Source organism: Erigeron canadensis, chromosome 4, assembly GCF_010389155.1.
Source record: "Erigeron canadensis isolate Cc75 chromosome 4, C_canadensis_v1, whole genome shotgun sequence".
NCBI classification, from domain to species: domain Eukaryota; kingdom Viridiplantae; phylum Streptophyta; class Magnoliopsida; order Asterales; family Asteraceae; genus Erigeron; species Erigeron canadensis.
The window spans coordinates 26,242,809-26,261,003 of record NC_057764.1 but is presented as its reverse complement, the minus strand read 5'-3'; the positions used below and the strand labels follow the sequence as shown (position 1 = coordinate 26,261,003).

Sequence of the window (18,195 nt, the reverse complement as noted above, 5' to 3'; positions counted from 1 at the left end):
CTGCTTATCTACTTGTTTTTCAACCTCAGAATACAGGTTCTGCTTATCTACTTGTCTTTCAACCTCAAAGATCCAGAGTATATTTCTATTCAATAATTAAGTAAATAACTATGAAGAACAACGTAATCCTTTAACTTTGTTTAAGGTCCCTTTTTTTGAGAAAGGATAATAGGAACGAAAAACAAAAAAAAAAGTTCCCTAGAAAAAGGGAAAAAAGAGAAAGAATATTTCAGCTATGAGAGTCGGGTTCAGATTAGAATTAAATTAATATGAATTTTTATTTCTATGTATTAAATTTCTATGAGTCTTCCATTAGTAAGGAAAACACCTTTCTTAGTTATTAGTAAGGTTGTAGACTTCTTGTAGTTCTTTTCCCTCTGTGATTATTATTTATAAGGTTATTTGGGACCCTTCCAAGGAAATCCCCATTCCCATCCAACCTAATGAAACTTTTTTGTAATATTAGAGGGATGGGGTTTATCTCGCTTTCGGTATAATGAGTCCCCAGTGGGAGCCCGCACGACGGGTTATTAGCTCAGTAGTAGAGCGCGCCCTTAATAATAGCGTCGTTGTGGGGGTTCGAGCCCCGTCAGTTCCAACGGATCCACATCAACTCGCCTCTCCATTTTCTGTGAAAGAGGGGACAGAGAGCATCATTCAAGATAATTACGTATTTACAAAATATTGTCTCAATTCATCCTATTTCATTAGATTCAGGATGTGATATGATTCTGAAGGATGAACCGGATATGGATAGTTCCAACAAGATTTTATTTTTGAACAAAAACCCATTTTTTAAACTTTTTGTACGTCATATGCCTACCTTTTTCGAAACATTTTCGATCGTTTTGGTAGACGGAGACAGGATTTTTAGAGCCGATGTTCCTTTTCGAATGACAAAATCCAAGTATAGTGTCGAACAAGTAAGTATGACTCTTTTTGAGTTATACATTTCTACGTTGGTGATTTCCAACATTGTGATAAAGTTTTTTTTTTTTTATAAAATACCACTAGGGTCCTTTTGGTCAAAGAACAAAAATAGGTCCAAGATACACATACCTTAAACCCCTTTCTGCAGAGCAGCACAGAGCAGGGGCCTAAACCCTAAAATCTCCGCCGCTACAACAAACTTTCCGGCAGGATTACTGACTACTATAAAGTTATATATATATATATAGATATAACATAGAGCATGCCCTTTAAATTCTTTTCAATATTACCACACCTTAGATCCCTCAAGTCATCATCTTTCATGAAGCCCAATTCCTCAAGAAGAAACAATGAGGTTTTCACTCGTTTGTTTCCTCATAAATTAAAGTATCAAACTTTTAAAAAACCAACAAATGGGCTTTCTAATTTGATGATGACGTCATTGGCCCAATCATTTTCAACAAGAAGTGGAGGTGGTGGTGGGTCAAAGAGTTTGATTGAAGATGAAGCTGAACTAAGTGATTGGGTTAGTGAGTTGAAATCTGATAGTTTTAAGAAATCAAGATTGTATAGTGATAGTGATGATAATGGTGGTTATGGTGAAAATGATAGAAATAGGAACAAAGGGTATGATGGGAAAAGGAAAAGAGAGAGTGAATTTGATGGTGGTAGAGGAAACCGAGGCTCGGTTAGTCTTCGTGGTGAGGATTCGAGAAGTTTTAGAGGAAGGAATGGAGATATGGGTGTAAGGGGTGGTAGAGGGGGGAGAGGAGGGAGATTTGGAGGTGAATTCGAGAGACGGGGAGACGGGTTTGATAGAGATAGGAGTAAGGGAAATGCAGGTAGTTCTTTTGATGGCGGGTTTGTGTCGAAAAGGAGAGATGATGGTGGACGAGGGGGGCGTGGAAGAGGTGGTAGGAATATGGGTAGAGGGAGTTTGATGGTGTCAGATGAAAGTGAGAGTGAGGAAGAAGATGAGGGACAAAGGAATGTGGTGAGTAAGTTTCGTGAATTGATTAGTGAAGACGACCATGATGATGATGTGAGTGATGAGAATGATGATGTTGTTGATGATGGGATGTTAAAGAAACCGGCAGTAGTGAGTCCACGTAGAGTTTCGCCTGATGGAAGTGAATCATATTTAAGTGAAACAAGGTACATTACTTGTTGTTTTGGTATGATTTAGAAATTATTTGGGATTAACTAATGCTCGTGTTAAATATTTATTATATGTTGTACTCGTTTATACAATATGGAACTGCATATTTGTTCATATCAACTATCAAGAACCTACTAGATATTATATGTTTTGTTCTATTTGGAACTACCATAGATTTAGGTTAGACCAAAGTTAGTGTTTTTTTAAGTAAATGCAGCTGACTTTGGTGTAGGTTTGATCAATGTGCGGTTTCCCCACTCTCTTTAAAAGCAATCAAAGATGCTGGCTACGATAAGATGACAGTTGTGCAGGAAGCAACGCTTCCTGTCATTCTCAAAGGTTTTTAAGCATTTTTGGTCATATATGTGGATGAATTTGCTTTGCAAGTTTTGTTGTATGCTGATTCCTATTCTATCATTTCCAACTTATCAGGGAAGGACGTGCTGGCTAAGGCTAGAACTGGGACTGGAAAGACTGTTGCATTTCTGGTTAGACACTGTCATTTAACATTCGACATATCTTTGTTTTAGAAAAGAATAATTAGTCAAGTTTTCTAAACTCTATATAATTTCAGCTTCCATCGATCGAAGCTGTTGTGAAATCACCAGCAGTTGGACGGGATCAAAAGCGCCCCCCAATCCTGGTTCTTGTTGTATGCCCTACTAGAGAGCTTGCAAGTCAAGCTGCCATGGAGGCTAACAAGTTGATAAAATATCATCCTTCTGTGGGTGTCCAAGTCGTCATTGGTGGCACCCGGCTTGGTTTAGAACAAAAACGTATGCAAGCAAGCCCTTGCCAGGTCAGCTATTCCTCTGGAAATGCATAGTGTAAAATCATAGTTTATATGAATAATAACAACCGTTCAATAAACACTCTATATATCACAAATAAGCAGCAAAGGACTAAAATATTTCACTTGTAAACTCTAAGATTCTAGTAGCCACACCGGGACGGCTCAAAGATCATATTGAGAATACTGCTGGATTTGCCACTAGGCTAATGGGCGTTAAGGTTTTGGTTCTTGATGAAGCCGATCACTTATTGGACATGGGATTTCGCAAAGACATTGAGAAGATAGTAGCAGCTGTCCCAAAACAGAGGCAAACACTTTTATTTTCAGCCACGGTCTCACCTGAGGTGTCTTTCTTACTCTAATGTGGTGATCTCATTAGGTTGTTTTGTATCATATCGCTTGCAAACTGCAGACTTGTTAAAAAGTATTTTCTGGTGTGAAGGTTCGTCAAATTTGCCACATTGCTCTAAAAAGGGATCATGAATATATCAACACCGTTCAGGAAGGTAGTGAAGAGACGCATGCACAGGTATACTATATATGTAGATGTTTTTATAAATGTATGTTATGAATATCATAATGTGTTGTTGCTTCCAACATTTAATCCCTTGCTTTGTTTCACCAGGTTCAACAAACGCATCTGGTTGCTCCGCTGGACAAGCAATTCTCACTAGTGTATGCTCTCCTGAAAGATCATATTGCAGATGATCCTGACTATAAGGTCTGAATTAGTGAATTGTTGAGCTTGTAAAATCATGATGGTGATTGCTTGTTTTTGTATTGAACAAGACCATCTATATGGTGTATATTTGCAGGTTCTTGTGTTTTGTACGACTGCTATGGTCACAAAACTCGTTGCTGACTTACTTGGTGAGCTCAAGTTGAATGTCCGAGAAATCCATTCCAGGAAGCCACAGAGTTATAGGACTCGGGTTTCTGATGAGTTCCGGAAGTCAAAGGGTCTTATTCTGGTAACTTCTGATGTCTCTGCACGTGGAGTTGACTATCCGGATGTGACACTCGTTATTCAGGTATCATGTTCTCAAGTTTTGACCAGCATTTAAAGTTTATCTTGACTCAAAACACTTTTTAAAATGCTACCCAACCCGTTTGATAATGCAGATTGGGGTTCCAGCGGATAAAGCTCAGTACATTCATCGGCTTGGAAGAACTGGACGTAAAGGTAAGGAGGGGCAAGGGATATTGTTGCTGGCACCATGGGAAGAATTTTTCTTGTCTACCATTAAAGATTTACCCATTTCAAAAGCCGAGCCACCTTTGGTAGATCCTGACACGAAGAAAAAGGTTGACTTTTTTTTCCCAAGTTTTTCTTGACTTTGACTACTAAAAATCGAATGTTAACTCTAGTGTTCTCAACTTACAAACGTACAGGTGGAGAAGGCATTGTCTAATGTGGATATGAAAAACAAAGAATCTGCATACCAGGCATGGCTTGGGTATTACAACTCAAACAAGAAAATCGGCAGCGACAAATACCGCCTTGTGGAGCTTGCAAATGAGTTCAGCCGAAGCATGGGGCTTGACAATCCACCTGCAATTCCCAAACTTGTTCTTGGGAAAATGGGGCTCAAGAATGTGCCGGGTTTGCGTTCTAAATGAAACTCAAGAATGAGTTTTGAGCAGATCTTGCGAAATTTTGGTTACTGGCATAAGCTTCTTATAAACTTAAACTATTAGTGCAAAAAGTTGCAATTTCATTGTAACTAACTATAGTATTTTTCTGAGTAAATGAAATATTGTTTACGCTAGTCACAGTCACACACGGGTCTTTTTTTTTTTTTTTTTGTCTTCTTCACAGCAAATATTACATTACAATTATGATATACCCCAAGTAATTCTAAACTACCCAATTGCCAAAGAGTGAACCTTGGTTTTTTACACCAAGAGGCAAAGCCTCTACCACCCCCACTAAAGTGGTGGTGGCCACAGGGACTTCTTCACATGTCAGATTTTTGTTATGACCAGTCGGGGTGAGCTTGGGTCGGTTTTGAGTTTTGACCTAAAACCGAAACTTCCGGTTTTTGAAAAACAAAAACCATTGGATTCGGTTTGATTTGTCGGTTTTTGGTTCGATTTGGGTCAATTTTTGGTTTGTTTTCGGTTTTTTTTTTTTTTAGAATAGTATTTATATCTTTTTGTGGTATACGATTAAATGTTAGATTATCTATCATGAGTATGGAATCTAAGTCAAGATTCATGAATTGTTGAACTTCAGTAACTTAACCAATTATGGCAAATCAATTCTTCTATATGATATATTTCTAACTTTTCTTATGTTGATCAAATAAGAATATAAAGTTTAATTTGAGTATCTAATAGTGCTTGGCATCCTTAATCCTTATACATGCTAATGTTCAAATAATCATTTTGTTTCTTTCTGATGGCAGATCAATTCTTTGATATGACATATGTTTTTTTGCTTGCCATCTTACAGTGAAAAGTTATACAAAATACGAGATTTAGATATTATATAAATATAAACTAAAATATTTATGGTTTTTGGTCCGGTTTTGTCGGTCGGTTTTAGTTAAATTGCCGTACCGATCCGTTCTGTTTTTGGAAAACTAAAACCAAACCAATCGGTTTGATTCGGTTTTTAGTTTTTTCGGTTTTCAGTTTTCCGGTTCAGTTTTTGCTCATCCCTAATTGACAAGTTATGATGAAAATATTGGTCCGTATTAAAACATTATGATGAAAATATTGGTCCGTACAAATTTGTCAATTATAGTTTAAGTAATGTTTTTCTATTGATATTGATCAAGGTATGCATTTCTTCATCAGGATGAAGATGGTTCTAGTGTGTTGGTTAGCTTTAGATTACTTGGCAACAATTTCCTCCCTGAAAAGCTTTGTGGGATCTATTTCCCCATTATAAATGCTTTGTGAGATTACTATGAAAGACTTCTAATAAAACATGACAAATCGTGTCTTAACAGGTTCGATGCACATAAAATTTTCAGCTTTCAAACATAAAAACGATTAATTTTAATTTGATGATTTAAACGTGACAGTTATTCGTTTTATGTATCAAAAATGTTAAATGATGAACTTTAAAATATTAATAAATATTATTTTTAAAAATAAAAAAGTTGCATAGTACATTTATTACTTAACAGTTATTATAACAAGTACCCATTTGTTTTACTGGTAACTTGGTAAGACTTTTGGTCAAAGGTCACAAATACAAATCTTTCCCGTTATTTGATTTACTGGTAACGTGGTTGCGTGTAAACTGTCGAAGATGATGTTCTACATCAACAGCTGCCTTTAAAGGATGGCGGTACCATGAGGTGTCTAAGAGAGTGAGGCCAGTATTGACTCAAGTCACTTAACTTGTTTACATTTTAGTTTCCAATTAATGAAAATTTGTAACCGTTATACCCATAATAAAATATAAAAATTAACATATTTTTTTTTCAAAATGTGAAATTAGTGATTTAATACTATTACATGAACATAAATTTATACATTCTTTAATCATTTGGTCAAACTTTTTGTATATACAGGGTCGGATTTGAGGGTGTTCAACATGTTCAAACGAACAGAGCCTAGTTTTGTTAAAGGGCCCAAAAGTTCAATTATCTTTTGTTAGTATTAAATATTCATATCATAATACCCAACGATTACAATGTGATATTGTGTTTCTGTTTGGAATTGCTAATTATTGCTAATTTAAAAGGTAATTTTTTTATTTTATAAAATGAGAGAATACGTAAATGATATGGTTAAAGGTCTCTATAAATAATGCAGCGCAGAGCCTCTAAAATCTATGGGACGGCACTATGTATATACAAGGGGGATGAGAATATAAGGCTGGTATGTATCTAAGCTTAGGTGTGGAACACTCACATATTGTTTTTTTAAATCATAAAATTCATGGGGCCCAAACATTTATTCATTAATAAAAAAATATTAAAAATTTTGTATGTGAGGGGTTTCACAACTAATCTTAGATGCCGGATAGTCTTATATTCACTTTTCTCTATATATAATTAGTTTTTCTAATTTACTTAATTTATTACGAGTACAACATATATTTTATAAGTTATAATTGAACATTGGTAAAAAAAAAAAAAAGGTTTGCTAAATACAGCCCTTAGGGCTGTGTTTAAGGTGCATAAATTATTTGTACATTTACCATGAAAATCAAGGGGTGGACTTTTAATATGAAAGATACAAGTTGTTTTATGCATGTTAAATACAACCCTTAAGGCTGTATTTAACATTTCCCAAAAAAAAAAAAACTTTTTTAACGAACAGAAATTAAAAAGCTATTGTTCGTATTTGTTATACCACACCACTTGACAGTTGTTATATCTCATCCAAGACATCTGGACTTCCCTTAACCATCTTAATCAGAATCTAGTAATTATAGTAATAGGTGAAATGGCGAATAACTTATTTGGTATGTATAGTATTGGTATTATATAATGGGTCGTCATTGGTTTATATGTTCACTGTTCAAGTTGTAATAAATAATAGAAGAAAATAGAAAAACTGTATCCGGCCGGTAATATTGACCTTTAAAAGAGATTAACATTTACTCAAAATCCGACCTAAAAAGCCCAAAGCTTTAATAGTTTAAAAAAGCTCGGGTCAAGCTAAGCCTGTATCAATACTATCCATGTCTATACTATATGGTCTATATGTAACCAATGCTTTAAAAACATATATTTTTTTTTTTTTTGAATCGGAAAACTTTTCAGAAACACTCAGAACAGTTAAATCAGCCAGTTATAATAATTACTCATATAATGTTTATCCCTGTAATATTGAGGCAAATTTGGCATGTCAAATTGTCCTTTGAAGTGAAAGTAGTGTTTATGGTGATAGAAAATCCTTTTTGTTGGCCAAGCTCTTGATCACTCTACACATTTCAAAAGTGTTATCTTTTGTGTTGTAATTTAGTCAAATTTTAGCTTAGTAGGTTTTTAGTCAAATGCTAATTAAAGTCATGGTTGCAATATATCTTGGTTGTGATCTTTTGAATAGCTTGTATGGTCTACTAGTCAAATGATATTTTGGTATCAACTTTTAAATCGTTAATTATGTTTGGAAGTTGAAGGTAGATATTAGTTTGAAAAGGTTTGAGTTAACTTTTGCAAGTTTTGGTAAAATTTATCATCGGTTTGGTTAATGAACTTACGATAAGATTATGCCGATTTTTGTTCAAATAATGGTAATGCTTGTCGTTTGTGTTTGGGTCGTTTCAAGTTTGATTTCGGATAATGACAAATTAGCCATGATTGGAGGTTGACATCTTTCGGTTGTGCGTAGTTATTTAATAACGAGAATTGATATTTATGTCGTTACTTTTTGTTAATTTATCTCAATATACAAATAATATTACTCATATAAAGTTACAAAATAGTTAATACATAAATATGATAGGTTTATTAAGCATGTGATATTAATATCCGCTCTCATTGGTTATATATGATTGAGGTTTAAGGTCGTGATTGATTGAAGTTTTAAAACATGTTATTTTATATATTAGATATGTTACAGTTAAAAATTTTGACTTCAAATGATCTGTGATTCTGTAAATATATATATATATATATATATTTAAATATTTTTTAAAAAAATCAGATTGACACATTGACTTGGTGGCCCATAAACTCTACATAAACGATAAACCCATGGGGCCTTAGGCATATATAAGACGAAATGGACGACCGGCCGAGGTCCGATTTTTTAAGGGGCCCGTCTTTTTAATTTTTTATGTGTATATATATATATAATATATGCTTTTAACCAAGACCGTTACAAATTTTAACAATTATTCAAAAGTTAAACAATAGTACTTAACAAAAAAATGCTCAAGTAACAATTTGATATAACATATATCATCGTTTTAATATCTTAGTTTATATAATTATAATTGTTGCATCTATTCTCCGGGCCTTTTTTTTTCCGGCCGAGGTTTATAAATCCTCAGAGACGGCACTGGATAAACATAAACCCAACCCGAATTCTTGTATTTGCATATCTTGAAACCTTGGGTACGTTTTTTAGTACTTTGTTGGTGATCTTTTATTATAATGTATTGCCGTTTTAATAAAGAACACATGAATTCAACTCGGAAAAAACGTAGGTTGGCGCATCATGAAGATATTAAATTTCAAATAGACAACCTTAATTAACTCGAATTTTATCAAATCGAGATTTGGTATGTGGCAAGTTAATTTTGCCAGCTCTACCCGAGCGCTTAGTTATGTTAGTAGATATATGTAGCTTTCAAATCGGAAACCTTATCGTACATTGGTTTCGACTTGCTATTTTCATCGTACATATATCAACCGGAAGATTCAATGTTTTCAAATGCACAATGTTCATTAATTAATTGAGGACAAGTCGGTTTCATACATAAATGGTTTCGTATACACTATATACACATATGTACATATATATATGCATGTAATGTGTATATATATATATATATATATATAGTTGAAAAAATGTACGATCACTCGATAAGAAAAGATTGAAAAAAGATAATATCGATATATGTAGGGACGTGACTCCATGGAGGAGAATCATCCCTCGACGTGTAGTCACGTGGGTGACACTGTATAGTCACGTGGATGATATAGACAACTCTATTACAAACTACACCGGCCACGAAAACTACACATGCATCTTAATTGGTCCATCAACATGAATTGGTAATTTATGGTGTTGTCATGGAATGTACAATTCTTTCAAACAAAAATGAATGTGTGACATGCATGATTGATGTAACATTTGAGATTATCCTAAACTTGATCTATGACTTTGCCTTTGGAATCATACAAATAAATTTTCTGTTATATTTCTCATGGGAAGTGATATTCATACCACGTGTTGTGATAAATTTATAATACATGTGTTTTATTAACTTGTATAGTGTGTTCAGAATATTGTACTGATAAATTTATTAAAGTCTGTGGTACGAATATCAATACCCATTTTCCATACCTATAATATATGTATACAATACGAGTACAATATATAACCATAAGACTGAAACTTAAATTTTTTGACATGAAAATGATTAACAATTTTGATTTTACAAGTTACATATTACATTTATCAATTAATAAACACACACACAAAAAAAAAAGTAAATGCTCGATAATCATTTAGTCCGTGAAAGAAATTTTTCCATGAAATAAACTGAAGGGGCCAATAATTGTAGAGTTCGGCTTGGGAATAAAAATAAGTTAGGAAAATGACTACATGAGAGCATTAGCTAGATATTCTCGTGAATCACTTGTGAATGAAATAAAATTAATCTATGTGTGAATACATACAAATATAAGTTATATATTAATAGTAATAAGATGTATGAATTGATTATATATGTATACATATATATGGATGGGTTATTTTGAGTACTAAGGGAAAAAAATACAAAACATATATGTGTAAGTTAACTACTTCCTTCTTCTTCCTTCTTTTCCAACGAGACTGTCGCCGTCAATCACCACCATGATCATTTTTGACCACCACCATGATCCTCCGGTGACGGTGACCATGTTTGGTGAGACTTACACGTATGTAAGTTATATACAGATGTGTAAGTCTCGTCGGAGATGGTCGCAGTCGCCGGAGGATCATGGTAGTGGTCGGAAATGGAGGGAAGAAAGAAGAAAGAAGTAAGTTAACTTACACATGTACTTTTCGTACTTTTTTTAATGCATGTACTAAAATTAACTTTCTTATATATATACGAGAGTAAGTACCCGCGCGTTGCGGCGGTGAGATGGTGGGGGTGATAGCTAGGTCAGAGAGTGTGATAGTCAAATGCCTACGGCCTCCGCCCTCCGCCCTCGGATTTAAAAATTCGTCGAAAGTATATTGAATGACATCTCTAATGAAAGAGCATGAAATTTTAAGAACACCCATACAATTTTTATAATTTATCGACGTATGATTTTTGAAATAAAAGATTTTGAATGAATTGGGGGAATAAATGATTTATGGAGGAGAGAGAAAAAAGATGATTGGTTGAGATTTGAGGAGAGAGAAAGAGTATTATGGTTATTTTAGATAAATATAGAATAGATGAGAGGGGTATTTTGGGGATGTACTTAAAATCAATATTGAAAATTTCAATTTAATGTTGAAAATCTGGAAGGAATCTGCTTTATAATATAGTATAGATATATATCGGTAAATTATAAAGATTAATTATAAATAGTATAAAGAAAAGAAAGTTTCAACACGCTTCGATTCATTATATGCATTTCGTCTCCCATGTAACCAATAGTTAGAAACATAAACGTATTAACCAAAACAAGATCTAATATTACTGTTGATACCGATAATAATATCACCTACTCTAAAGTCATTGTGTTAAAACATGATTTGTATCGGTAGGATTCATGAACCTAGGTCGGACAAAAAAAATAAGTGCTCCTTAGCTAAGCCCAATATATTACTCCCTTCATATCATTTTACAGTTTTAACTACGTTTAGTTATATATATTACTCTCTCTATTCCATATTAAGTGTCCTATTTTGACATTTGGAGTCTTTTTCTTTCAACTTTAATCGTAAATATTTTTGTTTGTGTTATATAACACTTGATAAAAAGTTATATATATTGATTGATTTTTAAATATATATATATTTTTTATGTAACTTTTATCAACTAATATATAACACAAACAAAGATATTTATGATCAAAGTCAGAAAAAAAAATACCTGACCAGTCAAAATAAGACAATTAAATTGGGACGAATGAATTAGTAGATTAATCATGGATATTTAATAAGTTAAAAACATAGGTATATATTTTAACATTTTTTTTATTGATTAGAATAACTAAATTTAATTATTATATATTATAAATGACAATATGTTAGAAATTATACATCACCGTAAATGGTGTAAAAATCTATATTTATGATAACGACGAATATAATCATGTTTCTTTTTCATGACTTTAGATTATGTGATGTCATTACCAATATCAAAAGCAATATTTATCTTGACCAATATTTGTACTTTGTGAATTTTCATGCATCAGTTTTATTATGATTTAATAATAAAGATCTTATCCTATTTATTGCAATTTAAAATATCTGTTTTATAATAACCAAACTATATACAAAGATATATAAGGGTTGATTATTATGAAAGAAGTATTAAAGTAAAATAAATAGGATAAGATATATTGACCGTTAAATTATGATAAAATTGATGCATAGAGATTCATATATTATACAAACGAGATATGTCACCCGGGCATTGCCCCGTGAGACATTACATTTGTTAACGGTTTAATAAAAATTATTTATTCAAGAGATAAGGTGTCATAAACTTTTTGAAGAAAACATGTATTATTCAAATTATTAAAAACTGACATTTGTCAGTTAAAAAATGAACTGTAAAAGTTTTGTGTGAAAATCGTTCGCATAAAAGTTTAGTGCTAAAAGTGTAAGAGACTTAAATATTGTGGTGAAAATAAAAGAAAATCAAAAAGTATAAAAATTTAGTGCTAAAAGTATAAGGGGTTAAAATGTTGTGGTAAAAATAAAATGAATAGAAAGTTTATTATTCTTTATAAGTTTTCCCGTACATTTCTTTTTAATTTATGTGTTATGAAGTTTGTTGCTAAAGTATAAGAGGTTAAAATGTTGTAGTTAAAATAAAAGATTATCAAAAAGTAGAAAAATTTAGTGTTAAAAGGGTAAGTAGTTAAGATATTGTGGTGAAAATAAAAAGATTAAAAACTTACTAAGAATTATAAAAGTTTTGTTCTAAAAGTGTAAAGAGTAAAACTATTGTGGTGAAAATAATAATAAAAAAAGTATATTATTCTATACACGTTTTCTCGTACCTTAAAATAAAAGAAAATTAAAAACTATGAAAGTTTAGTGCTAAAAGTGTAAAGAGTTAAATTATTGTGGTAAAAATAAAAAGAATACAAAGTTTACTAAAAAATATTGTAGTTTAGTGTTAAAAGTGTAAAGATTGAAAGTTTTGTGTTGAAAATAAAAAGAATTAAAAGTTTACTAAAAAGTATTATAGTTTAGTGTTAAAAGTGTAAATATTGAAACTTCTGTGGTGAAAGTAAAAAGAATAAAAAGTATACTATTACTAAAAAATATTATAATTTAGTGCTAAAAGAGTAAAGATTGAAAGTTTTGTGGTGAAAATAAATAGAACAAAAAGTTTACTAAAAAGTATTATAGTTTAGTGCTAAAAATATAAACATTGAAACTTATGTGGTGAAAATAAAAAAAATATATATATACTATTATTTACGCGTTAAAAAGTTTATTAAAAAGTATTATAGTTTAGTGCTAAAAGTGTAAGGATTGAAACTTCTGTGGTGAAAGTAAAAATAATAAAAAGTATATTATTAGTTAAAAATATTATAGTTTAGTGCTAAAAGTGTAAAGATTGAAACTTCTGTTGTGAAAATAAATAGAACAAAAGGTTTACTAAAAAGTATTATAATTTAGTACTAAAAATTTAAATATTGAAACTTATATGGTGAAAATAAAAAAAATAAAATAAAAATAATATTCTTTAACACGTTTTTTAATACTTTGTTTTTAATATATATATTATAATATATACATTGATTCACGAAGAATTTTATGATCCACAATGATTTTTTTATTCCCATTTAAGAGAAAAAACATTATTTCGTTTGTTTTACTTTTAATATTTTGTTTTATCCAAATCAGAATCTAAAAATATATTTAATTTGGTGGTAAATTTGATACACTAGAATTTTGCAAGGACACGTCCTAAAAGACAACCATGCATGATATAGACACACAAAAACCATCTCATAGACCAATAAATTCAAACCCTTCTCTTCCTTTACTTCTGTTCATGGATAAACATTGGAGAAGGAAGAGCCATGAGCAACAATCATGAGTTTGAAGGTATGTAATCTAAATATATTTACTAATTTTTATTTTCAAATTCCATGTTCAAACTTTAGTTAAAGTTAATAACTGACATTAGAAATTAATATCTCACATGAAATAAAATAAAATCATTTTACTAAACTACTATTATCACGGGTGTGATCTGTAAATTTCAACTTCGAAATATAATACAATTACCTCTTAATTACTATTCTTCCTCATTTTTTTTTCTTTTTTTTAATGATCAATTATCACATACATCTACTGATCTACGTATATATATTAAGTTAGGTCATCTCATCGTAACAGATTTGGACGACACAAATTGTACCGTTGTCAAAATGAGTATTTGATATTTATTTACATGTCACTTTATCCATAAAGCAACCGTTTTAGGCTCAATATTCTTTAGGCCCCTAGTTATGTACAAGTAAGCATATGTATCCAATTTATTTTTATGTTTTTTAACAGCAAAAAATTGGAGCTGAAGTTTGAAATCTAAAATACAAAGTATCAGACTTTAAAAGTGTGAACTAATCGATTCTTAAACGGTGAAACATCTCACCATTTTTTTAAGAACGGTAAAAACTCTTAAATTTCATATTGGATCACATGTTTTTTTTTGTTCATTCACATGTGAAACGTCACAAAAACATATGTTGTAGAAGAATTTTTTTTTCAAAACCTTATATATATAGCCGTTTATCACATGTGAATAATAAACGTGAACAAATTCATTCACAAGTTCACAAAAGGCTATTTGAAAGATTTTTTAAAAATGTTTCTTTCTACAACATATGTTTTTATATTATTTCACATGTAAATGAACAAAAAAAACATGTGAACAAATACATATTTTAAGAGTTCTCATGGTTCTTAAAAAAAATGGTCTTCAAAATAAAGAAACTCTTATATTATATATATATATATATTTATATATATGGGAAAAATGAGTATGAGACTGTTATGCACCCAACTTGGGTGAAAAACCCCTCACATACTAATATTTTAAATAAATACATGGCCCCCCATGATTTTTACCTTTTAAAAAAAAGTATGTGAGGGTTTTTTATCCAACTTGGGTGCCTAACAGCCTCATATTCCCTTCCCCTATATATATATATATATATATATTACTATATAAGTGGATCAAAAATGCATAATGTATAACTCTTCATTCGAAAAAATGATTTGATTTTATAAAAATGATTATTTGAGTTTTATGAAGGTCGATCTATAATTAACTAGAAAATAGATACAATTTGTCTAAGTAAAAAGAAATGAAACGAGAGTAGAGGAAAGAGGGGAATCCTAAATTAAGCTTTCTGACTCACTAGTTTGTAAAGTACTATATATGGATCATGATGTTTTCTTTAGAGTCTCAATCTTAGAACTGGATTTGAGTCATACGACTTCTTGAGACGATCGACCTTGTTTACTGCTTAAACCATTGTGATTGTAGAAACCTCGATAAGTAAGGTTGAACATCTTTTGGTCCTCTTTTAATATCACATTAATTTGTAATTTATGCAATACTAGTTTTTTCTATGTTAAGTCAAACTTGAAAATTACTATTACATATTTAGGAAATTTTATTATCATGCATAATTGATCGTTGTTGATGATGATTTACCTTTTTAATTACCACATTTTTAGGCTTAATGAATATAATTTTTTTATTATTATTTTTTTTACAACAGCAGATAATGAATATAATTAACTAATCGATTCGGCAGAAGTGAGCAGTAAAAAATGGGAGTTTATCAACTTGAGCGATCAAGAAGAAGATTTGGTATACCGAATGCACAAACTCGTCGGTAACAGGTCACAATTCTTTTTCTATAGTAGATAGACATAGACATGGGTTATTTTAAACAAGTTATAAGTTTGGTGACCCATTAATAACGTTTTTGGGATGATCTATCTGAGTAAGTCTCACTTTCAATATTTATGAGGTAAAAAAACAGTGAAATATATTTGCATCTCATTATGAATATTGGCTAGTTTAAAACATGAATGATTTAAATTATCTCAACTTTGCAATAGGTTAAATTTACAACTACAACAACAATAATATAAAATCTCATGGAAGGTAAAATATGAGTGAGGTGAGTTATAAATTATTTTAGATATCTTTAATCAAGTTTTTTAAAAAAAAAAAAAAACTTTATTGAATAGTTTGACAAGTTTGGTAAGTAAATTTGTCTAGTTTTGCAAAATAAAACTTCATAACAAAAGAAAGAAAAATATTTAACGAGATATGACATATTTCAGGTGGGATTTGATTGCTGGCAGAATTCCAGGTCGAAAACCTGAAGAAATTGAAAGATTTTGGTTGATGAGACATAATGAAGTTTTTAGAAACCTACGAACACAAACCAATAACAAGTATGTTGATTTATACAAATTCAACAATTTTTTTTTTTCTAAAAATCAATATGTTTTGTATGTTATCTAACTTAAATTGTTTAAATGTAGGTTTAAAGTTAAAGTGGTTCAAAGAAATTTGAGGAACTAAAGCCGGTCAAATGAGAAGTTTCTATGAAGTTGGAGCATAAAGTGTAAACATTGTAGATATATCGTGTTATTGTTCTTGATAGATTGAATATGGGTTCTGTACTTGTGTTTAATCATCTCACAAAGTAATTAAAAGTAAACCTTAGTTAAACATTTTATCAGATATATTTAAATAATATTATCGTCATATAATTATTTCTTAATACTTTATTTGTTCCTATTTAAATGTCTAAATTTGAATTTATGAGTCTTTTAATTCAATATTAACCATACATATTTTTGTTTTTCTTTATATAATATTTTAATTTTAATGAAAATTATATCATTAAATATACATATAAGTCTCAATGCATTTAAATATTTTTTATATCAAGTTTTATATAATACATATAAAATTATTTATGGTCGGTATTAAAAATAAAACACCCATAAAGTCAAACTAAAACATATAAATTAAGACGAGTAGATCGAGTACTATTTATATATAAACCGTGTAAATAGGCCATTGAGTTACCTGTTCACATTTTACTTTTCTTCCTTTTTAAAACATCTAGTTTAAGACCCGTTTTTTTTTTAATTATTAATTGCTGAATATATTAAGTAGCTAAATGTATAAGTAATGTCTGTATATATTAATCAAAAGATTTGCAATTGACGGTTATTTTTGTTTATTAAATCAAAAAATAAACTTAAAATTTGACTTAGTTATTAAGTTCTTAACGGTTAAGTTGTACTATATTATTTCAATTTTAAAACATAGAAAATTCAAAATACAACCTCTAGGTAAAATATAAGTAAAAAATTACAGTACTTTTTTTAAATGACCATTTTTCTAACATGTTATGTTTCTTTCAAGTTCAATTATAGAGATGGGAAGGCCGGTTTTACTATAAACATTACAAATGTACTTTTAAAATAATATTTAACATAATAATAGCTTGTGACAATTTAGTGTAGGAAGAATTATCTCGATCAAAACATCATTTGTATAACATTATTTGATAGTTTAGACCATTAATCTGGCTAGGAAATAGTTATGGCTGGATGTCAACGTATCAATAACAACCCAATAACATCAAACTAAAAAACAGTTTTAAACGTGATAGGTATACCAAAGTAAGTTTATTAGGAGCTCACTGCTAGTGACACATCGTCTTTGTAAGCTAGCAAATAACGTACCAATACTGATTTCTACGGAAAGTTGGATTGCAAATTCTACCAGGTAACTGGGTTGCTATGTAAGAAATTACTGTTAATGATTTGTCTGTTTTAGAAAAGAATGTGAAGTTTGGATTCAAGAATTCTATTGGGAAAACTCAATAAAAGGATGACATATATCCTGACATCTTCGATAATCGATCATTAGGTTGGAATAAGAAATTGGGCTTGATAAAAAAAAAAAAATTCAATGTCAATTGTAATTTGAATTCAGATTTGATTAAAGGGGAAACCCTAATACTTTTAATCAATATATAGTGAAACCTCTATAAATTAATAGTGTTGGGACTGAGATCTTTTATTAATTTAGCGAGTTATTAATTTATCAAGTGTTGATTTCCACTAATCTCTTAAGTTGGGTCTGGATAAATTATTAATTTTATCGAGGTTTTAATTTATAGAGTATTAATTCATAGAGGTTTGACTGTAACTTAACAAAAGTTACATGAAGACTAGTCATGATGAAAGAGAACAAAAAAGTACATATAATAATATGATCATGTAAATCTTGTTGTAAGGCGGGTCCTTATAGGACGTCCTTCCCGCGTCCGCCACGCGTTACGGTGTCGCCGCTATAAGCACGGCCGCGTCTTGTGTATTTCTTCTAGATCTAGACGTGCGGCATTGGTAGGTGTGGGTCCCGATTGTGGCTATCCGTTGCATAAATTAAAAAAAAAACATT

At 30.7% G+C, this 18,195-nt stretch overlaps 2 protein-coding genes across 3 annotated transcripts; both read left to right on the top strand.

Annotated features, from left to right (window-relative positions):
• The first annotated feature begins 1,035 nt into the window (after window positions 1-1,035).
• Window positions 1,036-4,651, top strand: LOC122595602 (DEAD-box ATP-dependent RNA helicase 31-like). Its single transcript, XM_043767998.1, has 10 exons — window positions 1,036-2,085; window positions 2,322-2,428; window positions 2,522-2,577; window positions 2,664-2,888; window positions 3,020-3,226; window positions 3,325-3,411; window positions 3,508-3,603; window positions 3,698-3,913; window positions 4,005-4,187; window positions 4,275-4,651. Exons 1-10 carry the CDS (start codon window positions 1,193-1,195, stop codon window positions 4,500-4,502), a joined length of 2,298 nt encoding a protein of 765 aa, XP_043623933.1. The 5' UTR covers window positions 1,036-1,192; the 3' UTR covers window positions 4,503-4,651.
• A 9,027-nt stretch (window positions 4,652-13,678) lies between these two features.
• On the top strand, window positions 13,679-16,498 carry LOC122596329 (transcription factor TRY-like). Of its 2 annotated transcripts, none has more exons than XM_043768883.1 (4): window positions 13,679-13,793; window positions 15,518-15,602; window positions 16,053-16,166; window positions 16,257-16,498. In XM_043768883.1, the coding sequence occupies exons 1-4, from the start codon at window positions 13,769-13,771 to the stop codon at window positions 16,294-16,296; spliced, it is 264 nt and encodes an 87-aa protein (XP_043624818.1). In that variant the 5' UTR covers window positions 13,679-13,768; the 3' UTR covers window positions 16,297-16,498. The 2 variants fall into 2 exon arrangements, with proteins under 2 accessions (XP_043624818.1, XP_043624817.1); XM_043768882.1 differs by having other exon boundaries at window positions 13,684-13,793; window positions 15,515-15,602.
• Window positions 16,499-18,195: the final 1,697 nt, after the last annotated feature.

Coding starts and splice junctions, on each gene's coding strand:
- LOC122595602 (XM_043767998.1), top strand. CDS start 1,193: ATGCCCTTTAAATTCTTTTCAATATTACCACACCTTAGATCCCTCAAG. Junction 3,227..3,324: donor CAGCCACGGTCTCACCTGAG/GTGTCTTTCTTA, acceptor TCTGGTGTGAAG/GTTCGTCAAATTTGCCACAT. Junction 3,604..3,697: donor CAGATGATCCTGACTATAAG/GTCTGAATTAGT, acceptor GTATATTTGCAG/GTTCTTGTGTTTTGTACGAC.
- LOC122596329 (XM_043768882.1), top strand. CDS start 13,769: ATGAGCAACAATCATGAGTTTGAAG. Junction 13,794..15,514: donor CAACAATCATGAGTTTGAAG/GTATGTAATCTA, acceptor TCGATTCGGCAG/AAGTGAGCAGTAAAAAATGG. Junction 15,603..16,052: donor CACAAACTCGTCGGTAACAG/GTCACAATTCTT, acceptor GACATATTTCAG/GTGGGATTTGATTGCTGGCA.